The 23,272-nt window shown below is 41.2% G+C and overlaps 1 protein-coding gene across 1 annotated transcript in view; it reads right to left on the reverse strand.

Annotated features, from left to right (window-relative positions):
* Nucleotides 1-1,830: 1,830 nt before the first annotated feature.
* Nucleotides 1,831-23,272, reverse strand: part of LOC111868713 (glucose transporter type 1) — a gene marked incomplete at its 5' end in the record, with an annotated part of 45,994 nt that continues 24,552 nt past the window's right edge. Inside the window, 1 exon segment of the mRNA XM_033753144.1 lies at nucleotides 1,831-4,514. Coding sequence (XP_033609035.1) covers nucleotides 3,660-4,514 — 855 coding nt within the window. The 3' untranslated portion in view covers nucleotides 1,831-3,659.

Here is a 23,272-nt window from a genome sequence, read left to right on the forward strand (position 1 = left end):
TTGAATAATAAAAGAAAATTTATTTTCTTACAGTCGACTAGTTTTTTACAGTCTCAAGTGCAACACTACGTTCTATAAGATTTATTAAAATTTATTCGCTTTAAATTTTAAAAGTATATCACTGCATGGTTCGACAAATCGTCAGATTTCAAAATTTTTGACGAGGAAACTGTTGTTTTCTGTTGTTGCTTATGTTGTTATATATGTAGTTCCTCTCGAACTCAAACACATAAGCGCATCGAGGGGACTTATATATTTAACAATATAAGCGACAATAGAATACAGTACTTTCCTCGTCAAAAATGTTAATACCTGATGTCGACCACTTTGTTCGAAATATGCAGTGATGGAATTTGCAATTTTCAAAGTGTATAAGCTTTAATTAATTTTATAAAACATAGCGTTGCATATGAGACTGTAATAAAACTAATCGACACTAAGTTAAAAGTGCAACAGGATGCTACAATATAATATAATTTATTTTCGTCCCTACCGACATCACAAGAAGGGGCAAATGCACTTTTCTCGGGTACAAGTCTTGTGTTGTCTTCGAAATTTCTACGTACGTATGAGATGTAAACCGAGTGGAAATCTCAAAGTAGGACGATTTTATGAAACTATACAATGTTTTCAATACCACATGTACGCTTTATTTATATTTATTATTTACGCTTGTGAATTCCAACGACTTTTATTAAAGGTCATTTTCTTGGTTAACACTTAAGAATGTTTTAGGCCTTTAAGTAACGAGGGTCACAAAAACAAAACAAAAGTGAATGAAATTCGCACACGGAATTACTCGAAAGAATATCAGATTTCATTAAAAAATTTGTCACTTGATTCCAAAATTAATTTTTGTCCTGAAGTAATATAAAACTTAAAATTTATGAGTATAATACATATGTTGACCCTATAAGTTGTATGCTTTGGTAATACAATATTATAGCTCTTAATAAGCTTTATGAACTAAAACATGTGCACTTACGTATTTAATTAGGCCCATGATTAAAGTACTCCTTAAAATTAGTTAGTCTTAAACAAGGTTATATACAGTAATGTCGCATACAAAATTTCATATATCTGAAGGTATAAACTATGCACTTGGAAGATTCAATTCATGAACTGAAGTGAATGAAAGTCACGCACGGCAATGTTCATGACAGTCTGTCAGTAGAATCAGAAGACACAAGTATAAGTTTAGTCAGGTCTTTAAGTGACACTTAAATACTGAAAATAGCCAGTCCAAATAACTTGTCAAAATTTAGTGTAAATCTGTAACACTTGGTTTGCGGATATACTTTAGGAAAAACAGATGATTTAAGATTTCCCTAAAATGCATATGAGAAAGTCCTCCTGCATTTTCCAGGTAGAGTTCATTATCTACACGTAGACACAAACGTAATTTCTTTATTTCAGGTCTTCCATGCAGTTAGTGCCTATAATTACATGCCTCCTTGCCAGGCCATTTAAAGCGCTAGGAATTTCGCAAGAAGAAATTTTTGTCCACCCCAAATTCAGATATCTGCTCTGTATAGCTTTAAGGACTGTTAAGTTCCATGAAAACGGACGCTTATGTGGTTATTTTTGGGGGCACGCGGTAGTATAATTGCATGAGACACTATGCTACAAACCGGAAGGTCGCGGGTTTGAGTTCCGATGAGGTAGAAATTTCAATTGACCTAATCCTTCCGGCCGCACTATGGCCCTTGGGTCGACTCAGCCTCTAACAGAAATGAGTACCAGGAATCTTCCTGGGGGGTAAAGGGCGACCGGCGCGTAAGACTGACAATTTTATCGCCATCTGTGACTCGATTTTTTACATGATGTGGGACCCTCAACGTGTTACAACCCTATGGGCCTCCATGGCCTGTTACAGGGATAGCCTTATTATGTGGCTATTGGTTGAGCTATACAAAAATTCGCACAGAAGGAAACTTTCATCTCAGGAACTCAATATCTTCATTTTGGTTCGCTACGATACTTATTTTGTGCCTCATCCATTAATCTAATATAATTTTAATCTGTGAACTTTATTGTGACAAAATAAAACAAACAAAACCATCCTGAACATGATTTTCTTGGTTTTCTACAGTCTGTCCGGACAAATGGTAGGAAAGTTCCTCAAATTCTGTCACGACCAATTCCTTTAATTTTTTTCCCAATTAATTATTGGCTGATTTTCCTGTAATTTTGCAAAATATACTCTGAGATACTGAAATTGGTATTAACGTAATCATTTATAAATAAAAGAAAATATTTTGGAATCACGCCAGGGTTGTGGGGGGAATGTATGGATACAGTTAACAGAATGGAACGGGAGTAAATAGAAAATTCATAATAAGCAGCTTCGTAATTTGTTCTCAACAAAAATTACCATCATAATGAAGTCACGGAGGATTAGACTGGCGGCAGACAAGACATTAGTAGAAATATCTCAAGAGAACTGAACTCTTTGGAACATAGTGTATGTAAGAGAATAATAGTGAGGCTTTTCTTAGCGAAGCTGAATATGAAATTGTGGGCCGCATCCGGCGGCTCAAGAGGACGACGAGTGGGGTGTTCTTGTGAACACAGTAGTGAACTTTCTGACTTCCACTAAAATTGGGAAATCTTTGCCCAGAGGGCGTCTAGTGGCATCCCAGGAAGAACCTTGCTGCAAACAACTCTGTCAACAATTTGGCAAAAAGAAAAGTGTGTCTTATGTAACAAGAAGTTCAGGAAAACAATTATTTGACATATTCAATATGGCTGTAAATTAAAACTGATTTTCAGCCAAGGACGTCCACACTATGGCACTGTGTAAGTCTTACAATTTGTTACGTGCAGATAAAGACAATTGACGAGCTTCTAGCGTTAAGTATACGAGGTAACGACTTTCCTCTTTCTACAATAAATTGCATTAATTGGCCCTTCCAAGTTGCTACTAATTTACAAGGAAAAGAAACAGATATGATACTAGTAATGCTCTGATATTGAAGTGAAATTCCCATAAAGAGTGTCCACGGTGTGAACAAAACCCTTAACGCCTGAAAGTCATTTAAGTAATAATTAAAATATGTAACACGTTTAATTTATTCTGAAGACGCAATTAATTCTAAAACCATTGTTTATGGTCAATGTGCAGATCTGTTGCAAATTAAAGGACGCGACAGAGACCATTGCCGCTTCTGCGGTTCGCTATGCAATCCATGTCTTCTGAGACAAACTGTTATCGTTTCGCTTTCAAGTTTGCAACCTCCTATATTTATTTGCATTTTCCATCTACCATATTTCTTCTTTATACAACAGTATTTTCATTACATGTTTCACAGTCTGCATTGAGTCAATATTTTCCGTGGGCTGGCACGTATCATTCCAAGCCGTAGTATCAGAACTTCTGGGTTATATGTGCACACAGAGTGCATTTCTTCGATCACCAATTATGACAACCGTTTTCAAGAATTATTCTGTTGATCGCCACTTCTCAATAGATGGCGCGGAAGAGCCTCCGTTTACAGGGATCGTCACGTGACGATCGTGTCCGTGACGCAATACTGTGTGCTGCCGTCCTTCCTGCCGGGTTGTTGTTGCTCCAGCTGTCTCTTGGTCAACTTGGCCGTGTGCAGGAACTGCCGTGGATGACGCCGGCGGTAAGGCTCCCACACGGCAGGTCACCGTTGTCAGTGCGTCACTATCACGTCTGGAGCAGATTTGGTCGACTCGACGCTGAATGGACGACTGCTGGCTGGGGGCGGGGGGACTGCTACAGGGGGTGGTGGCGGTGGCACCACGTCCCCAGCGACCCTTCGCGGTGACATCTGTTCCATCTCGATGACTGCTTCTGCCCTGAAGCGCTGCAACTCCGGAGAGTGGGGTTGCTGATGATGATGGTGGTGATGGTGGTGAGGGGGTAGGGTGGAACTGCTAGTTTTCCCGTGTTCGTGGTCCTTGTTGTAGCCGAAAGTCGAAAAGGCGCTTGTATTTGAGGAGCTGTGGTGGGGTGGCACGCTCTGCTGGTGAGTTGGTCTGTTACGTGACGTCACAGGTGGCGGCGGCGGGGGCGGCGTGAGACTACGATCAGAGTTCGTGTTCATAAACAGACTCTCCCTGGTCTGGCACTCATTGTCTCTCATCTCGGGTGGCGGGAAGTTCGACATCTCCAGTTCGTCATCCTCCTCTTCGTAAGCCTGCTGTTGGTTCTGCTCGTCCCTCAGGAACACGGCGTCTCCGTTGGCGGGAACAGCCGCCGTGACCCCGCGAGTGTCCGTAGGCTTGCTGGCCCCGAGCAGGATCGGCATCAAGTCGCCGGCTCCCGGCACGTAGCATTCCTCGGGCGCAGTCCCGCGGTGTGAAGACTCGTGCGGGATGTGAGCATCGGAGCGGACCGCTCTCAGCAGATGGGGCGGGGACACGCCCCCGCCTGCGGAACTGCTGTTGCTGCGACTCCGGCCTGCGGACGCCGCCTTCGGAGGATCCAGGCTCCTCGTCTTGCCCACTTGGTCCAGCCGGGACTGGCGGGACTGCCGCATGTGCTCCTGCAACAATTGGTAGTTATTCAGATGGTCACTGGAATCTGTTCATCCCACATATTCCCTTCTATGTCCTGTTCTTCTGGGGGTCAGCTTTCATGTTTCTGAGAAAACATTATCATACTTATTTCACCAGACGTGAGTCATATTAGGCCACATAACGGACGTTATCAAGCTAATATTTTTTTCCGAAGATGTACCATATACCTCATCGTTATGTAATTTTCTCCAGTTTTTTGTTACCTTATAACACTTATATCCGAATAAATTTTAGAACAATTTTCTCAATCATATATCTCCTTCGGAGCGGAAGATCGAGTTTCTGGATAACCATAAATTGTGCGTAGAATGATGGTACTACATATTTTAATTTATAGGGAGGGGGGGAGTAAGAAGATTTTCGAATGAAGAGTGTCATGCCTTCGTTTCATTTCGTTAAGGCATGTGTCACGGAAACACAGCCAGAACCATGTTCTTCATAACGCACTGCTGACATCTGATCTCAGTAACTGAATTCTTCGTAAGAAGAACCTTGAATTACCTTCATTATAGCGGATTACTAGGAAAAAGAATGTCCCAAAATATATATATTATATGTAAATCACTAATTGCTTCCGATACATTTTTCATTTTACGAACAGCGTCTGTAGTTCAACTAACGATTCCAATTACAACACAAAATTCAATTACGGTGGTAATCATGTTTTAATTGAGTTTCCGATTTCCCACATCGGGTTGAACGGTTTCCCACAACCAGACAGATTTAGACAATAGCTTTGATTGAATTAGTATGCAGTGTGACGCCCGTGTAATGTGACTGACAAGCATTCTGGAGATACCATTTTGAATCCTGCTCCAAGACGACTAACCTGTTTCTTTTCCACAAATTTGCTTAATATTTTTTCTACGTATATCAATGCTGAGAATCTTGCTTGAAATAGGGCACAATCACATTAGGCTCAGTCTTTTCCAGTCAACATACGAACCAACGTTTCGTCTCATCTGATTAAATATTTGGAGAAAACATTATTAATATTATTATTGTGACATGTAGGCCATTTCTTGGAAACAACTTAGTACAAAACGCGTTTCCATTCAGGTGGATTCCTAGAGACCGCTTCGGCACAAAACACTTTTCCGTGTAAACGAATATTCAATAGACATTTCCTAGGACACACGCAATCGACAAACTTGCTCATGGATAGCGCGAGACTATATATAAGTGACCGTTCAGATAAGAACACATTCAGAACCGAGTGGAGGAGAGATCAATTACCTCCATCGTACCCCTGTGAGGCGACGAAATGATACTCAGTGTCTGGGGGTATAACCTGGTCACCCTGTTCCTGGGAGATATAAATACGGGAACGTGGCCCTCCAGGTTGGGGGATTCTCGAATCTGAGATAGTAAAATATGGTCATGGGTCCCGCAGGACGGGGGCCAAAGAATGACTGCGCTGGCGAGAGCCAGCAGCAATTGTAAACGACAGACCCGTTTTCTCATCAGAGAGAATATTTCATAACGACTAGAATCTCAAGTGTTCAGTTAAAAAATAAAATTACTGGTCGTTAGTCTCATGGGACTGGTCGCCAAGACGAACTGATTGGCCGTAAACCGCCAGTTGTAAAGTAACCCTGACTCTGACTCTGAATCTGACTCTGACTCTGAACGCATTCATTTGTACATGAGAAGTCATCCGTGACTGACTCGTAAACCGGAACCAAGTCAATGACAGTGGAAGAGAAGACATTCCTAGTCCAGTAAGGAATGGAGTGAGTCTTAGGCAGTCATTGATTGTGAGCTGTTGTAATCGATTTGATTAAGAGAGATTGTAAAATAAGTAGTCAATAAATCCATTCTAAAAACCGTTATTATTGGTCAGGCAGTCATAAACACGTGACATTATTATGATTATCTATTTTTATAGTAAATCATCACTAAACCGGATGAATTGGAAGGCTCATCCAGATTAACCGATAAACCGGATTAATGTAGCAAAATATAGCACTGAAAAAGAGAAAACTTAGAAAAAATTAAATGGAAAATTTAATAAAATAAGTGGTGCTGATGAAAATAAATAAAAAAAGTATCACTGCAGCAATTTTTTTTCCTCTGTCAGAATCTGAAATCTTTCACTTAGCTACAGCCAGCCTTGCACAAAGACCTGAAACTGAAGCCTCAATAATAAGATCACTTAACAATCAAAGTAAGTAAAGTCTGACTTAAGGCAAGTAAGTTCATAAAATTAAGAGCAATTTTAATGATAAAAACTGGACATAGCCGGTCACGATAGCCGAGCGGTCTAAGGCATGTACTGTCTTCGCTTGCTTGGAAACTGGGATCGTGGGTTCGATTCCCACTCAGGGCATGGATGTTTAGTTTGTGTGTGTGTGCGTTTTTCTGTGTTTGTGTACATGTAGAGGCCTTATGACGAGCTGATCACCCGCCCAAGGAGTCATACCGAATGTGTAAGATCTAGAAAACCCGAAGCGAACGGAGAAGTTCATGGAAGTAGGCCTAGGCCCACTGGGGCTGCAGTGCCAAGGAAAAAAAACTGGACATATTCTGTTACTCGAAGTACCGAAAACTTTCTGAACAAATCACTGTTAGAATTTCAGCTGTCTCTTTGGGGATTGTTCTACATATTTCCCCTCTTCATTACTCCAGAAACGGCCCATCAGTTTAATAGAGAAGTGAAATTCCAAAACTACGGCATCGAAGATTCAAGTTAATGCATGTCTTTATTGCACTGCGCGAATTTAGGCTATTGGTTCGAAAGTAATTAGGAGAGACCTTCAAGAAGGCGAGACACATACACATACAGCAATGTATCCTTCTATAAATGAGTCTAAAATTAGCTCCGTCGCGTTTGCACTCAATTGTTAGAAGCCATTATATTCCCATTTTTGATAATGATATAAGTTGCAGTAAAAAGAAGGTGGACTTTGACAAAAGCACGTAACAACTTTATCCCATTAATTAAATAAGAACCTTTGTTTATTTAGAAAATGTCGGAGCGACTAATCGTTTCGATTCTGCAGTAAAATTCTGAGGAAGAACTGATGATAGGAACAATAAGAAAGGGGCGTCTTTGCGTAATGAAGATGAATTGCTTCCCTTTCATTTTTATGTTGCTTCATTTAGTTTTAACGCCTCCTTTGTAGTCTCCTTTATATGCAAGAAGGCAGCGTTTTGTAATCTGTGCGTGGTTACACTGTTTAGCGCTTGTACGTTTTGAACGAAAGAGCTTTGCATACTCTGTTGTTCATTACGTAATAGTTTTATGTTTCATCTTTGCAAGGAGTAGGGAAGGAAAAATAAGGCCAAGGGAGATGAAAGAAATCTTTGTGTAATGAGACACTAATGTGTTTAAAGGTTTTTATTACGAACATAATTATTCGTCTTACTCGATGTCTTATTATTCTCCATGACACGACATTCTACAATAGCTTAATAAAAATTACGACGCCCCTTTGTGTTTTTGTTACCATAATTATGAGAATTAATCCCATTATTCACAGAACGAGGGCTACCTGACCTGTTACTATCATCAATAAACACTAACTTCCATGCTTTATCCCTTTCTAATTGCTGGTATTACCACATGTTTTTTGGGGTCTGTGTAGCGCTCATCAAATAGGTCACAGCTTCTTCCTATTGAAACCTTGCCTAATCGCCATTCGCCTTAATCATTCCTTCTCATTCGGCGCTGTATACCTTCTGCAGTAGAAACAGAATTGTTAAACAGACCCAACACAGGAACAAATCCTTGTAGTATTCTTATATATACAGACATCTAACCCTACCGAAAAATATACCGATATACGTCACCGTTTCACTCTTGAGTTCTTTTAGAGAGCTCTTGGCGTTCCGTACATCAGTGATGGCCGGCCTTTCTAATCTCTGAAAATAGGAGAATAGAGATCTTCAGGAGTAAACCGCTTTTATTGCTGAAAGATTTTCAACGTTTCGGTAAACAGTGCAGTTGCCATCATAGGATTAATGTTTTGGGGGTATCGGTAGCTATTATACAGATCTGGCCGTGGGTATTGAGCGGGAGGTAGAGGTGTGGTTGGATGTCGGAAAGGAACAGTGCGCAATCCAATAGAGAGCGACCAAGCAGTTGAGGAAACAGCGATGAAAATTCTTTCAGCGACCCCGTGTTTGTGACACGAGACGACGGAAGAATTTTCAGTTAGTGCGTGGTAAAGGGAAGACGGGATGGTGATTGGAAAGGCGGTACTTATTCCCGAATACTTAATTTATATATAGAATCCAATTAGCGAAAACCCAAGGACACTAAGCTAGAAGAACCTTAAAATTTAGAGCCAGCATCGTACGAATGAAAAAAAAAATTAATGCGAACTGACATAACAAAATTACGAATGGCTTTGTATTCATACACCAAAGAATTTTCCAAAATACTAATATGGCAGAGTCTCACAAAACCACAAAATGATTATTATGTAACTATCTTACAGAATGACCCATTTCAGTTACTTACACCTTAATATCTCAATTAATGGGACACTTGAAGACGATCTAAACATTTATATTTCTTCGGCGCTGGACAGGAAATCGGTTCATACAGCAGAAATCACTATGTGTTTTACTATTATCGGTCACCAATTATGAAAATTTTATAAATATCCTGACATTTATTCAGGCATCCAGAAATATTCTTGTGGAACCACAGTGACCACTGATGTGTGGTAGCTATCCGTTGTGCGCTTCTTCCCTGTGACAGACATAAGTTTCAGGAACACCCGTCAATTGCTTCAGAAGACATTATAGAAGAATAAACACATGTGTTAATGTCGAAGAACGGTTCCTCACCTCAAGACAATGTCATCGGAAGGAAGTTTAAGGGATATTTCGTACACGCTTTATTTTATACTTTAGATCTGCCGTTATGTGTTACACAATATCTAGTTTATGGGCCCGAATTCTTGTAGAGTGCAAGTTCAAGGGAGGGCAATTTATTGTCAATTGTGGTAAAAATAATTACTCTAAAGCAAACACTTATCAAAAAGCCTTTGGAAACAAACCGTGTTAATCAGGAATTATTTAGTGGCTGTAAAGTGTTCTCACTCAATGAACATATGCTATATAATTACACATATAAAAGACATATATTTTAATTCTTTTTCCTTCCTCTTGGATCTCACTTTGGAACATAGGGCTGATTTTCTGTTTCATTGATAATTTTACAGACCGTAGAACACCTTGGACGGGTGATCAGCTCGTCGTAAGGTCGCTACCTAAACAGAGGATAACACAGACATAGAATAAACGTACATAGACATCCATGGCCTGTGTGGGATTCTAACCCACGATCCCGGCTTCCGAGCCAGCGAAGACAGTGCATGCCTTAGACGACTCGGCTACTGTGACCGGCAATGTATAAGAATAATATATAAGAATTCAGTTCGTACCTCACAGGAAACAGATTCGAACCCAGATCCCGGCTTCCGAGCGAGTGAAGACAGTGCATGCCTTAGACCGCTCGGCTACTGTGACCGGCATAGTATGATACTAGTGATTAATTTGGACACAAGTCCCAAATTCTGAGTGGAGCACACGCTATGCTGAATCTGGAGCAGACTAACTGCAATTTCTCGCATTTGCTAACATTCAGAAGAGACTCGAGTGAAGACACTAGCACAGTAGTTCACCCTGCTCTTCCCTTTTTACGATGTGGCTGTTTTCTCTGTATTAGGCATAGGGTCTGTGCTGAGAATGGTACTGTTGGCTCTATATAGAGAACCACATCTAATAACATCTTACTTGCTCTACATTCACCCGCCATTGTGCAAGACACAATGCTTGGAAGACAACGATACTGTGGACTCGACATGTTACCCAGGCATTGAACACTGTCATGAGGATTGAATTTCAAACAGACCACGTATAAAGTTCGTTATTTTCTACAGACTTTTCCTTCAGTAGATATTTTTGTAATGATCAGAAAAGTGCTCGAGGGAATTGAAACTGATTACTTTAATTAGGAAGCAGGTAGCTGATGTACGCGTCTCTGGGCTGGGCGCTGCAGATCCTTGCAACCAACATCAAACCCGAGAGACGTGGCGGCTTTAGGAGGAGCCTTGAGGGAGGGGCGTGAGGCAGGAGGGCGTAGGCAGGGCAAAAAAGTGTGCACGTGAGTTTATCTTAACACATAAGCCTCCAGGTTTGGAAGGCACTCCTCTGAATGTTTCCAGGTAAAAACCGAGAACAGATATCATCATCATAACTACTTTTATTTTATGTGTCCTGAAAATTATGTAACATCCTTAAAACCAACATAATTTTTTGTTTCTTGAAAAATGTCACTTATAGTTACTGTGTTGATGAAGTATTAATCGTACGCTTTCTGTAAATGACCTAAGCATTATATTGCGTATTAAACTGCATTTTCACTTGAATGTCGACTATATATATTATAAAAGATTATAAAAATTCAGTCCAGTGTGAATGATAAAGGTTTTTCTCATTTTAATCTTTCATCCTAGACGTGTTTTGGTCCGAGAGACGATCTTCAGAAGGATATATCAATACAAGCGGAAACTACTATTACAATGTGTTTGGTCAATATCAATACATACATGTAATTTCTTCTCTTTCCCCTCTCTTGCTCCTACTTTGGAGCATAGGGCTGATTTCTCAGTTTCATTGATCATATCAGAGACGGTAGGACTCCTTGGGCTGGGGATCAACTCGTCGTAAGGCTTCTTTGTAACCCTTCCTGCTCCCTAAATCTAGTTAGACTTAACACGTCAAGGACGATGAGATAGACAAATTATGTAGCATGAACGAGAAAGAAGAGAAATGCGTACAAATATTTGGTTTGAAAACAAGGAGAAAAGAAACTGCTAGAAAATCCTAGACGTAGATTGGATGACAATATTAAATGGATCTTACAGAAATAAAATGGGGGTGTTATAATTCGTGTGGCTCATGGCAGCAGCAAGTGGCGTGCTATTGTGAACAACCTAATGAACGTTCCTTTTCCAGAGATTACTGGAAGTTTCTCGAGTGGCTCAACGACTGTTGGCTTCTCAAAAGGGCTAATCTCCATGAAGTGTGTAAGCTATATGCTGATGCCACAGACAGGGAAAACTAATACGCGTATGTTCTAGATGCACGCTCCAACAATGGGATCACGTGTTGGCTCAAGGCATTGATCTAAACCCATTTATTTTTCTATAGTGTGTGGTTCCATATGCTTGACGATATTCCGAGATTGAACTCTCCGTCTTAAGGGCTCCATAAAGTTTGTAAAAGGATTCACTCATTTGTAAGTTCTTCCCGAAGGCCGCGCCATAGCTTAAGCGGTTAGTCGCTGGCTTCCCACCTCGGCGGCCCGGGTTAGATCCCGGGATCTGGTAAAGTGGGATTTGTGGTGGACAAAGTGGCGCTGGGGTAGGTTTTCTCCGAGCACTTCGGTTTCCCCTGCCTATCTTCATTTCACCAGCTGCTCCACAATCACCCTCACCTATCATCTGGGGCTGGTACAATAGGCCAGAAGTGGCCGCAGCATAAGGGACTTAGTCCCACCCCACTAGCAATAAAAAAGAAGTTCGTCCTGAACACAAACAAGTCAGACGATCCAATCCATAACGACTGGGAATGAGAAGAATGTTCAGAAATTATAAAGTGGTTATCATGCAGTCCACATCAAAAAGGAATTTAATCCAGTTACTATAGTTACAATTGTAGTTATGTAATTTTTCATCTATCTAAATTAATTACCTTCATTGTGGGTGTGTAATTGTGTTATCAGTAGAAAGAATATTTAAGTAAAATATTCAGAAAAGAATCCTTATTGGTGAAGTAGGGATTAAAGTGAAGTAGTAAGAATCTACATAGTTCTTTCTGTTGCGATCAAGGTAACACAATTTCTGTTCACCGGATTATTGGCTTTAAAGAGAGAGTTGGGGCATTGAAAGCCGAAGTACTGTGTTTAAAAGTTCTGAAAGGGAGAAAATGGAAGAGAAAATGATACACAGAAACTCTATGAACTATATACGTGCTGGAATCACTGGGGGGGGGGACACACACTCGCCCTGCTTTACGCAAACGTATTACTCTTAATATAAGATGATTTCTTTTTTACAAATGCTATTTCTTCGAAAGAAGAAGTTGTCTTTTTTTTTACCCTTTAGAATGAATGCGAGCGAGATAGTTAAAAGAAACACTCAGAGCTAAATGATTCATTCAGTTTTGACGCATTTGAAATATAGAAGATCTTATGTTCTGCTTTATACGATAATTTGAGGCTCAGTACCTCTCATGAACCTCAAGGAGCCCTGTGTGAAATCTCGAGTAGATACATTGGAAAGTGGAATATTCATACATTTTGGATTCACGTGTTCATTTCTGTGCGACCTATGGACGGAATGAAGAGGAGCGTGACTGTTCTTCCCCGCGTTTCTTACCCAGAACTGCTCAACACATGTCAATGAAATTGAATACTGGGGACTGCATTTGAAGTTGCTAGGCCAATTTCATTTTCGTCACTTGGTATAGTGACAGTAAAGAAGATTCTTAATGAATTTCGATAATTAATAACATTTCTTTCAAATTAATTTTCAATTGCCTATGTAACACAACAAGTAAATTTACGCGGGTCTCGGATTTGGCTAAGACGTTTATTGGACAATCTCTTCTACTCTCGCAAGTACAATAATTCACAGAATCACTATCACAATTACTTGCACCGCTGATCTCGGTGAAGTGTCTAGATCCGTTTGCCAGATGCGAGCTTGCTTCTGCTCTAGTCGGAGCTACACTAAGAACTGACTGGTCTCGTCGAAGCTGGACTTTTATAACGTGCACTCAGACTTACTCGTGAACATCGTGTTCAAGGGTTCCATTTTATCCGCTGGTATTATTTGTTTCCATGGATATCCTTCCATTTCCGGGGAAACACATTGTTATTTAAGCTATTCCAATGCAACGGTCTGCTGGTATTGCGTTCCCACTAAAGTATATATTCTTATCGCAGCCGTTGTCTATCAATGAACGTGTTTACTGTCCTTTTTGGCAGCACGCCACAATTAATAAAAACGTGACAGACTACACGATGTTCTTAGAGTTTCAATGCATGCCTGATATATTTAAAATGGAAGCACCTTCACAAAATCGCGATCTTCGGACCTGAGAGTACTTCTAGCAAACATACTTCTCTGGACACATTTCCTATACAGGCAACACACCACACAAGTGTACACGAATGAATTACGCTGACGGGAATAAGCAATTAAATGTCGTTAAGTGACTTAAACTGGTTGTATGGAAGTCTAGTTTCAAGCTACAGGTCAAACGACAAACCTGTTAAGAAACACTGTGTATATTAATGATGGAAAATGGAGATCCTCATGGTGTCCTTTGTGCCACTCTTGTATTAAAAGCGAATGACATAATCGCGTTTCAAAAGGTGGTATTCAGGACGCCATCCCACAGAGATAAGAACCTTGCCGTATCATATTCAAAACCATCTTTTGAAGAGGTTAAACCGAAACGACAGCCAAGAAATTTATTGGAAACTCTGTTCTGAATAAGAGAAGAGATGCAAACAGGGCGACCGTTGAGAATTATATATCGCATTGAGAGTCTTGAGATGTTTTCGCAAGCAAATATTTAAGATTCCATCTCATTTCATTTCAGCCCATTCCGTTGCTTCTTGCTGTACCTTACAACTACGGTAAAATGTACATCTCTTTCAGTATTCAAAATAAAAATAATCAGAAAAGCTTCTTTCAGTAGAAGGCCTACTCAGAACCGTGTGTATGAGGAATAATATAATCAGATGTTTTTCCCCAAACGTTAACTGCATATAGGCCCTTCTCCCCTCAGTTTGGCATTACGAGAACGGGGGCGCTCCGGTTTAAACAAAATGGGTCTGCACACGCGTTATTTGAGGTGTTGTGCCCTGTACTATCATTACAGCGTACCGGTCAAACTCTATATATTATTCGTGACGCAGTGATTCAGATTTCGGACTGGTTATCGGCTCTTCTAATTAAGGCATCTCGTGGTTTTCCTTAGGCTTTCCTAGGAATGCAAGGTTAGAATGTTTAAATTGGTCCCGCGACTGCCTCCTCTTGCCTCCGTACCTATTGCAATACAGAATTCCACTCAATTTAATAAAAGCAACTTTTGCATACATATGGAGCTGGGATAGCGTAGTTGGCATAACGAATAGCTACGGGCTGGACGACCGAGGGATCGGAGTTCGAATCCCGGTAGAGTCAAGAATTCTCTCTTCTGCACTTCGTTCATATCGCCTCTCGGTTCCACCCAATCTCCTATCTAATGGGTATAGCGGACTCTTTCCCCGGGGGCATAGCAGCCGGGACGTGAAGCTGACTACTCACCTCCAGCTAGTGCTGAGGTCAAGAAAATGTGGGTCTACTCATGTACACCCACCTCCCCATACGCCTTCGTGGCATAGTTTAATTACTTAAGCACAAGGACAACTTTACCTTTCTTACCTTACCTTTTTGCATACATATATTTCCCTCTTAAATGTAAATTATTACCTTGTCCCACTTCTCTATCAATACATTTTTCGACCGTACATGGTCATCATCAGGCGCTGTCTCTCTCACCGTCTTTGGCCATAGAGCCCTTTGAACCTTTTCCGCTTTTTCAGTTTCTTAATTTTAAACAGGCGGTAGGACTCCTTGAACGGGGGATCAGGCCGTCGCAAGGCCGCTACCTACACACATAACAACACAGACATTCATGTCTTGAGTGGGATTCGAACCCCCCGATTCCAACTTTCGAGCGGGTGAAGACGGTTCATGCCTTAGACTTTGCGGCCACTGTGATCGGTCAGGTGCTGTCTCTCTTGCCAAAATTGTTTTTCTGTATGTTAAAGTTAAATATTTCGTGTAAAGGCGAAGTCTATTGATGTTTATTGAGAAGAAAATAAGTTGCATTTAAGACGGAAATATATGTATGTAGAAATTATATTAATGCAACAGGATGCTTAAATACAATGTTATTAAACTTAATTTATTTCAACATTCCATACATTCGCCAATGTCTTCAAATTCCTATAGGGGTTGATTCCGCCCATCGAGGTTCCTCCTGGCACAAGCTTATTTGAGTCCATGTTCAGACGCGTCTCGCTACTCAGAGAATGTCTCAGACATCTCTCAGTATCAGCAAGAAGTCAGCTGACGTTGTGCGAGTGCTTTCTGTGTCTCAGAGCAGGCGCTCGTGGGCATGTTTGTAGCCCAGAAATCCCACGGAAACGTCAACCTGATTTCAACAATCACTGGACGATATTTCATACTCTTAAAAATTTCCGGCCGGATAACGTGTCATTACGGAGTTTTGTTTCCCTTTGCATCATAGGTTTTAACAAGAAAAGCGGTTCGCTCGCTGAGCTCCCGTAAAGTTGTCAGGACACGTAAGTAAATTCGCTGAGAGGACAGTAACTTTACTGTTCTTCATTCAATACCGTTTTCCTACATCACCCGAAGCTATACTCGTAAAAGTGACGCAGGTGAAGTAGTGCTGTTGAATGATCTAAGAGTCAATATATCTAAACCTTCTGAACCCTTGTTCCCCTTAGGAAAGCAACCTGTCACACAGGGCGCAATGAAAGTTCGTTAGCTCTTGCGTTAGGAGCTGAACTTTATTAAACTGACCAAAAAATTTCCTACTATAAACTTCATCACAGTATCTGTAAAAATACTTCATACGACCCTATTTTGAGCCTGCTGTATCTACATCCAAAATATTACACTCTTGCTCCAAGATTTATTTTAATATCATAATCTCCAGCAAGCCTATATCTTCAAAGTTAGTGAGTTATGAGGTGCTTGCGACAGTGACTATGCAGAACACTGCATCCTGGTAGGAGAAGTAATGCAGTTTATAAAATCTTCTCGGGCTATCAGCCATGTCAGTTGGTTAATAATTACCGTCGTTTCAGGGACTTTGTCACCATCATGAGGGTCTGATGTGATATTCAGAGGGAAATGCTGTCTCCTTTCTAAGGGTAGAGTAATACCAGGGTAAGAGACTTATTCTTTCGCTTTGAAGAAGGAGACAGCAGGTTCCTACGAAGCGATGGTAACAATTTATAAAGGGGCCCATACATGTACGTGTCTGGCTCGCGAGTCCGACTCGGCTAGGGTTCCAATGAGCCAAACTCGTCCGTGTGTGAGTCGCAAAGTTGAGAGTCAGCTCATGCGTTTGTGGTGAAATTAATCCGAGCCCGGTTCCCGAATCAAACTCACCGAGCCGGACTCGCGAGCCAGACTCATAGGTGTATGGGCCCCTTAAGACCTTATGTCAACACAGATGATAGTAACATTCTAAAGACTTAGGTTCAACTCCGCATTTAGGTTCCTCACATTGTCTCCACACTTCTCGTTTCGCTATTGTTCACAGTACGTAATGCTGGCCTCATTCTTCTTAACCCCAAAATCCTAACAATTTGACAAGAAGGGTACGAATTATAAAGTTCCTCATAGCGTAAATTTTATCCTCTATTTCCTTATTTTATCTCTTCTACTTTCAAATATTCTCCTCAGCATTCGAAAGGTCTCATGCAGATTCTCCTCCAACGTCAGAGACATAATTTCAGAATAGTACGAAACAATAGATAAAATAATAATTTTGTATGTTTTAACCTTCAAGGCCGATCACAATGGTTGCGCGGTCTATGGCATGAATTCTCTTCACCCGCTCGAACACTGAAGTAGTGAGTTCGTGTCCCACTCGGGGCATGAATATTTATCTGCGTTTATTCTGTATTTATGTTATCCTATATAGTTAGCGGCCTTGCGATGGGTTGACCCCCGACACAAGGAGTCCTACTGATCCTCCATAAAAGTAAAGTAAAAGTAAAGCTATCCCTGTACCAGGCCGTGAAGGCCCATAGGGTTGTGAGACGTTGAGGCTCCCACATTATCTAGACAATCGGCTCAAAGATGGCGGTAAGTTTGTCAGCCTTACGCGCCGGCCGCGCTTTACTCCCCAGGAAAAGTAATTACTTAATTCCTGGTACTCATTTCTGTTAGAGGCTGAGTACCGACCCTCTATATGATTAAGAAATATTAAAACAGAGACCACGGTTCAGAGCGGACTGTAGGTGCCTCATATTTAATTTAAAATGTGTCAGAATTAAGTTCGCAAAATAAATTAAGCTCGTGCAGGTGTTCAGACAAAACGTTTGAAACATTTCCTTTCAATGACCTTCGTTCCTGGATAATTAACCCTCCTCTCTGCAGCGGACAAATAAACAAAGCCTAACAGTACAACAAATCTGCCAAACGTCCATTGATCTCTACGCTTCTTTCAGTTGTTAGCTTTCTATATTTTTCGTATGCACAAATTACGGGATAACCGCTTTTGAAGCTGATATAACTGGAATTTTGCATCTGTTTCAATGAGAAATACACGTATTTAGTTCCAAAATCAATCTCTACAGAGTTTCGTTCTCAAAAAATTTATTAAATGATTTGTGGCTTAGAAGCGCTAGGTTTATGGAGGCCTTATTAACGTTAAACAGAACAGTGACTCCACGTTGCTTTGGTATAAGTTTTACAGGTCCTCTAACCTAAGGAGCGAATTACATTATGGCATCATAAGACTGAATACAAGTTAATTTCCATAAACTGTACCGACTAAGACTGAGGCCGGGTATCATTACTGTCAAACATTAAAATATAAACTTAATAATTGTCCTCTCTAAACAGAAAACCAGCATTAAAATTCAATTTAATTGTATATACGTCAAAGTCCGCTTGTCCACTATCAATATTAGATTCAGCGACACTCGTAAATGGGTGATGTACAGGCAACAGACAGTCTGATACCATGAACTATACGTCTTACAGACAATAAAATATCTCATTCGAAGCTGCATAAAAATATAATTGCCCAGAATCAAGAGAATCTAAAAGACGGTACTGGATCCCATCTCTGGATTTCGAGAATGCAGCAATTAATTTTTCGCTTTCATAATTCGTAATATTCACTGGCAGGATGATCAGTTATCAGCTGCCAACGGATCTCTTTATCATGTGATTTAAGTAATTTGTTTTTACTCTTCAGATATTTTGCGGCTAATGCAGCAATTTTGCACTGAAATTTGTACTTGGATCAATAAGACCAATAATGGAGAAAGCCGCATCAAAAGGGCACCTTTCAGGAATTTGATGCTTCCCTTTATCTGTAGGTTGTAACCGAATTTCTCTGGTCACAGCATCGAATTAGTCCGTGGGCACGGCAATTCTGAAGCGTCAGAGAACTTTAACATACTGGCTAGGAGAGACGGGTTAACACATACAAATTATGAAGTCAGAAGTCGTGGGAAGGTTATAGTGTGTGAAACTGATTTGTACGCGACTTCAAACGAAGAAGGTTATCATTAATATTGGAAGATAAGAATTATGATGGTTAGAAGTTCCGCTATTCACCAAATCCTATTCATGATTTAATTAACAATACTATGTCACATATTTACTAAAATTTAAATATATTAATTCTCAATTTAGCCTGTCACGGTAGCCGAGCGGTCTAAGGCATGCACTGTCCTCACTCTCTCGGAAGCCGGGATCGTGGGATCGGATCTGTTTCCTGTGAGGTACTGTAACTGTTCTTTTACTCGCCCTTGCTTCGGGCTCCACTTTGTAATTGTTTCTTGGGGTCTGTTCAAGGTTAGTTGTCTTACCTTTCACTAATCACTTGACCTGCACCACTATTGATGTTAGTCACTGAGGATGCGGAAGTCCGGCTGCGATCACGGGTCCGATTCCTAGGCAGTTTCTCAGGGGCTTTAGGATGGATGAAGGGTGAGGGTGAATCGCTAGTCTCCTGGACAGTGGGATTAGTGGGTAAAGATGGGTAGAGCTGGATTCTTTCTCAGGGCTTTCGGGCCTCAGGTCGAAGGGGAAGGCCGTTGGTATCCTGGACTTAGACACACTGTATAGGGGTTGTGAGAACACTTCGTGATCACAAAGATACACAACACTTAATGCATTTGTAATGTAATAGTCAACACTGAATTTATTAACTCTCTATTACACAACACCTTCTGGGCTGCTCTTATTCCGACAGTACGGAGTTCGGTAAGTGTTAACTTCTAACCAGAGAGAAATGACTTGAGAAAAACTTGAGAGACTACTCAAGAGACTGCGTTGAGAGACTGCGTTGAGAGCCCGCGTTTAGAGACTGCGTTGAGAGACCGCGTTTAGAGACTGCGTTGAGAGACCGCGTTTAGAGACTGCGTTGAGAGACTGTGTTGAGAGCCCGCGTTTAGAGACTGCGTTGAGAGACCGCGTTTAGAACTGCGTTGAGAGACTGCGTTGAGAGCCCGCGTTTAGAGACTACTTTGAGAGCCCGCGTTTAGAGACTGCGTTGAGAGACTGCGTTGAGAGCCCTCTACGATTAAGAACAATGTGATTTATACTGTAATTTAACTGATAGCTCCTCCCCGGCGGGGGTTCTTTCTTTGAATCCCATTGGCGTCACTATTGGAGAGGGTGGTAAAACTTCCAAGAGTAACCAATGAGGTCCAATGGTCATAAGTGGTTGGCTGAGAGGCAGATGACAATTTGACCTGCTTATTTAAGATTTATTTGTAGGAAATCTCAGCACAGGTGTTCTGGCTTAAATCCCAAGACTCGCTGGCAGCGTGAGAACTGGAGAGGCGCGATTTTCTACCCCTTTATGGCTCTGTTTTTCCTAGTTTCGGCTTCCTGTAAACAGGTGAGCGTCGCACCTGTGGACTTGATGCTACTACTAATCCCCTAATCTTATTCGAACGGTTGAAGTGTTTGAACCCGTGCAGGTGTGGGGTCTTTGCAATGATGGTACATACAAGTACCTTTCCTTTCGCTGTAGTTATTCGAAGTAATGGAAATACTTATTAATGATAATTACTAAGTGTGGCTATATGCCGGGGACGATTACAATACGAACTGAATTCTTATACACTGCAGGTCACGGTAGCTGAGCGGTCTAAGGCATGCACTGTCTTCGCTCGCTCGGAAGCCGGGATCGTGGGCTCGGATCTGTTTCCTGTGAGGTACGAACTGAATTCTTATATATTATTCTTATACATTGTAGGTCACGGTAGCCGAGCGGTCTAAGGCATGCACTGTCTTCGCTCTCTCGGACGCTCGGATCGTGGTTTCGAATCCCACTTAAGGCATGGATGTTTAGTGTGTGTAGGCGTTTATTCTGTGTCTGTGTTGTCCTGTGTTTAGGTAGAGGCCTTGCGACAAGCTGTTCACTCGTCCAAGGAGTCCTACCGTCTGTGAAAAATGATTTATGGAACTGAATAAGAGTCCTGGGCCCTGAATGTGCTGGAGGAGCCATTGAAAAAGATACCCAAAGCTAAAGGTAAAATTGTCCCTGTGCTTAACTAGTTAATCTCTATGCCATGAAGAGTGATGCGAAAGTGGAGGTATAGTTCCACCATTTTTTACCTCAACACTAGATGGAGGTCAGTGGTCAGTTTCACGCCCCTGAAACTTTACCCTTGGAAAGAGCCACTAATATCCAATGGATACGAAGAGTATACAAATTCATATGCAGTAGAACTACTGTTACCGATTTTTCTTGAGGGAAAATCTTATAAATAAAGTCTAAAATCAGTTTTCATGTTCAAATGTTCATATAGGCAACGGAAGTAGATCAGTTTCTGCAGATATTACAGTTTCACAGAAAACTGCAACCCGAAACTCCAATTCGAAAGTTACAACCCGAAAGTCCGATCCGAAAGATCAACACTTCCATGACCCCTGTCAAACATTAACCTTAGCATGATACGCACAAGATATTTGCTTGGAAGGAGGAGTCATTTTATTCGGGGTGTGACTGGTAAGTTCAACAGAAGAAATGTTTCCTGCCATCTACCAGCAGTTAGAGCTAACTATTCATGTATGGCTTCTCAGCCACATAAATTCCACGTTGAGTTTCATGCTCTCTTAGCGGTAGTTATGAAAAGTTCTATCTGCTGGTATATAACAAGGCGTACTCCGTTGAAAGTCAATTGATGTTTCTGAGAAATATATAGCCTCCGTCTTCAGGGTTTTAGAATAAGCCAAACAATAAACTAGCGTGAAGCAAGTAGCCACGTATTTTACTTTCTGCCTGCTTCTGGTTTATTGCTTGGCCTCCTTCTCGATCCTGAAATGGGGAGACATACTCCTCCGAAACGTCACTGACTTTCAACGGACTACACGGATCTATGTTCCAATAGACCTAACTCTTGAAACTATATGTTTGTATGTAAAACTGAGATGAGAGAGAGAGAGAGAGAGAGGCAGAGAGAGTACTTACTTATTTACTTACTTACTCATTGGGCTGAGCCCTTTTTGAGGAGCCGCCAATTCTGCAGCTACTCAAGAATTTCCCAGCATTTTATGGAACCCGAAAGTTTATTACCGTGTTCAAAAGAGCCCTCCACTGGTCCCTATTCTGAGCCAGATCAATCCAATCCATACCATCCCATCCTCTCTCTCCAATATCTTTTTTTAATGTTGTCCACCCCACCTACGCTTTGGTCTTCCCAGTGGTCTCTCTCTCTCTCTATCTGCCTTGAGAGTGGTTTCTATTAATAATAATAATCGTCATGGAAACTTTAACGGGAACCCCTGAATAGTGTTCAATCTTCTTCCTCCTCGAGCTACGTAATCAGATGCTCACAGAAGGACCTGTGTAGCTATATGTAGCCGCATATATATCATTACAGATCAGCAGTTCAGATTAATAAGCGGATGTCGAGACCGCTTGGTGTTTGATTCCCAGTCACTTAGTCCCTTTGCTTGCTTCAGTGTGCAGGGCTCATCAGTCGGGTTATGTGCTGATTGCAACCTGAACGGATATTTTCTGCTCATCATGAAGCGGGAAACCGAAGTACTTTGGGAATGCAGAGTTCAATGTAAGAGCCGAATTTTGCAAATTAAAATATATTGGAATATACACACTACTTAAATAATTCTCCCCACACAGTGCAAAAGTATTTCATTATATTCACAGAAGTATAATTGTCAAAATAGGAGGTAATTTTATTCTTACAAATTTTCTGAGGTTCTTATTATACACTACGTAGGCTTAAAGTACTGTTTTAATTTTCTACATGTTTACCAATGTTTTCCTCCGGGCGGTTAGAGTCTTTTTTTTTTTTTTGCAGACTGGATAGGTTAAGATGGCTGTGGATCTGAACGGTTCACACTTTTGAAAGGCGGTGATTCAAAATATTAAGCAGTACGAAGATGAATCTTTCCTCCAACGAAGGCCATATATTTGAAATCCCTAATTTAGCGACTGATTTCTGTAATAATTTTAGGGGGCTTGTTAATTTGATTTTTCAGTTTGACAATAATAATTGGGACCGCTCCTGTGGTCTAGTGATCAGAGTTCCTGCCTACAGATCCAGACGTCTGGGTTCGATTCACGGCGCTACCAGATTTTCTGAGATATAGTGGATCTGGAATGGGGTTCACTCAGCCACGTGAGGATAACTGAGGAGCGATTCCAAAGAAATAGCGGCTCCGGTCTAGACAACCGAAATTAACGGCCGTGGCGGTTTGTGCGCTGACCACGCGACACCACCTATCCCGCTAAAGTTCGCACTATCTTCTCCGACAAGCGGAGGTCGCTCGGTCGGTATAGTTCACTCGCTGACTAAAATCACGGAGTTTTAATAATTATTGGTGGAAAACTGGCATAAGCAGCACATGAGGAGTCAGTAGTAGTGTCCACCTAGAGGAAACCAGGAAGCTCTAGTCAT

The sequence above is a fragment of the Cryptotermes secundus genome, unplaced genomic scaffold, assembly GCF_002891405.2.
Source record: "Cryptotermes secundus unplaced genomic scaffold, Csec_1.0 scaffold1688, whole genome shotgun sequence".
NCBI lineage: Eukaryota > Metazoa > Arthropoda > Insecta > Blattodea > Kalotermitidae > Cryptotermes > Cryptotermes secundus.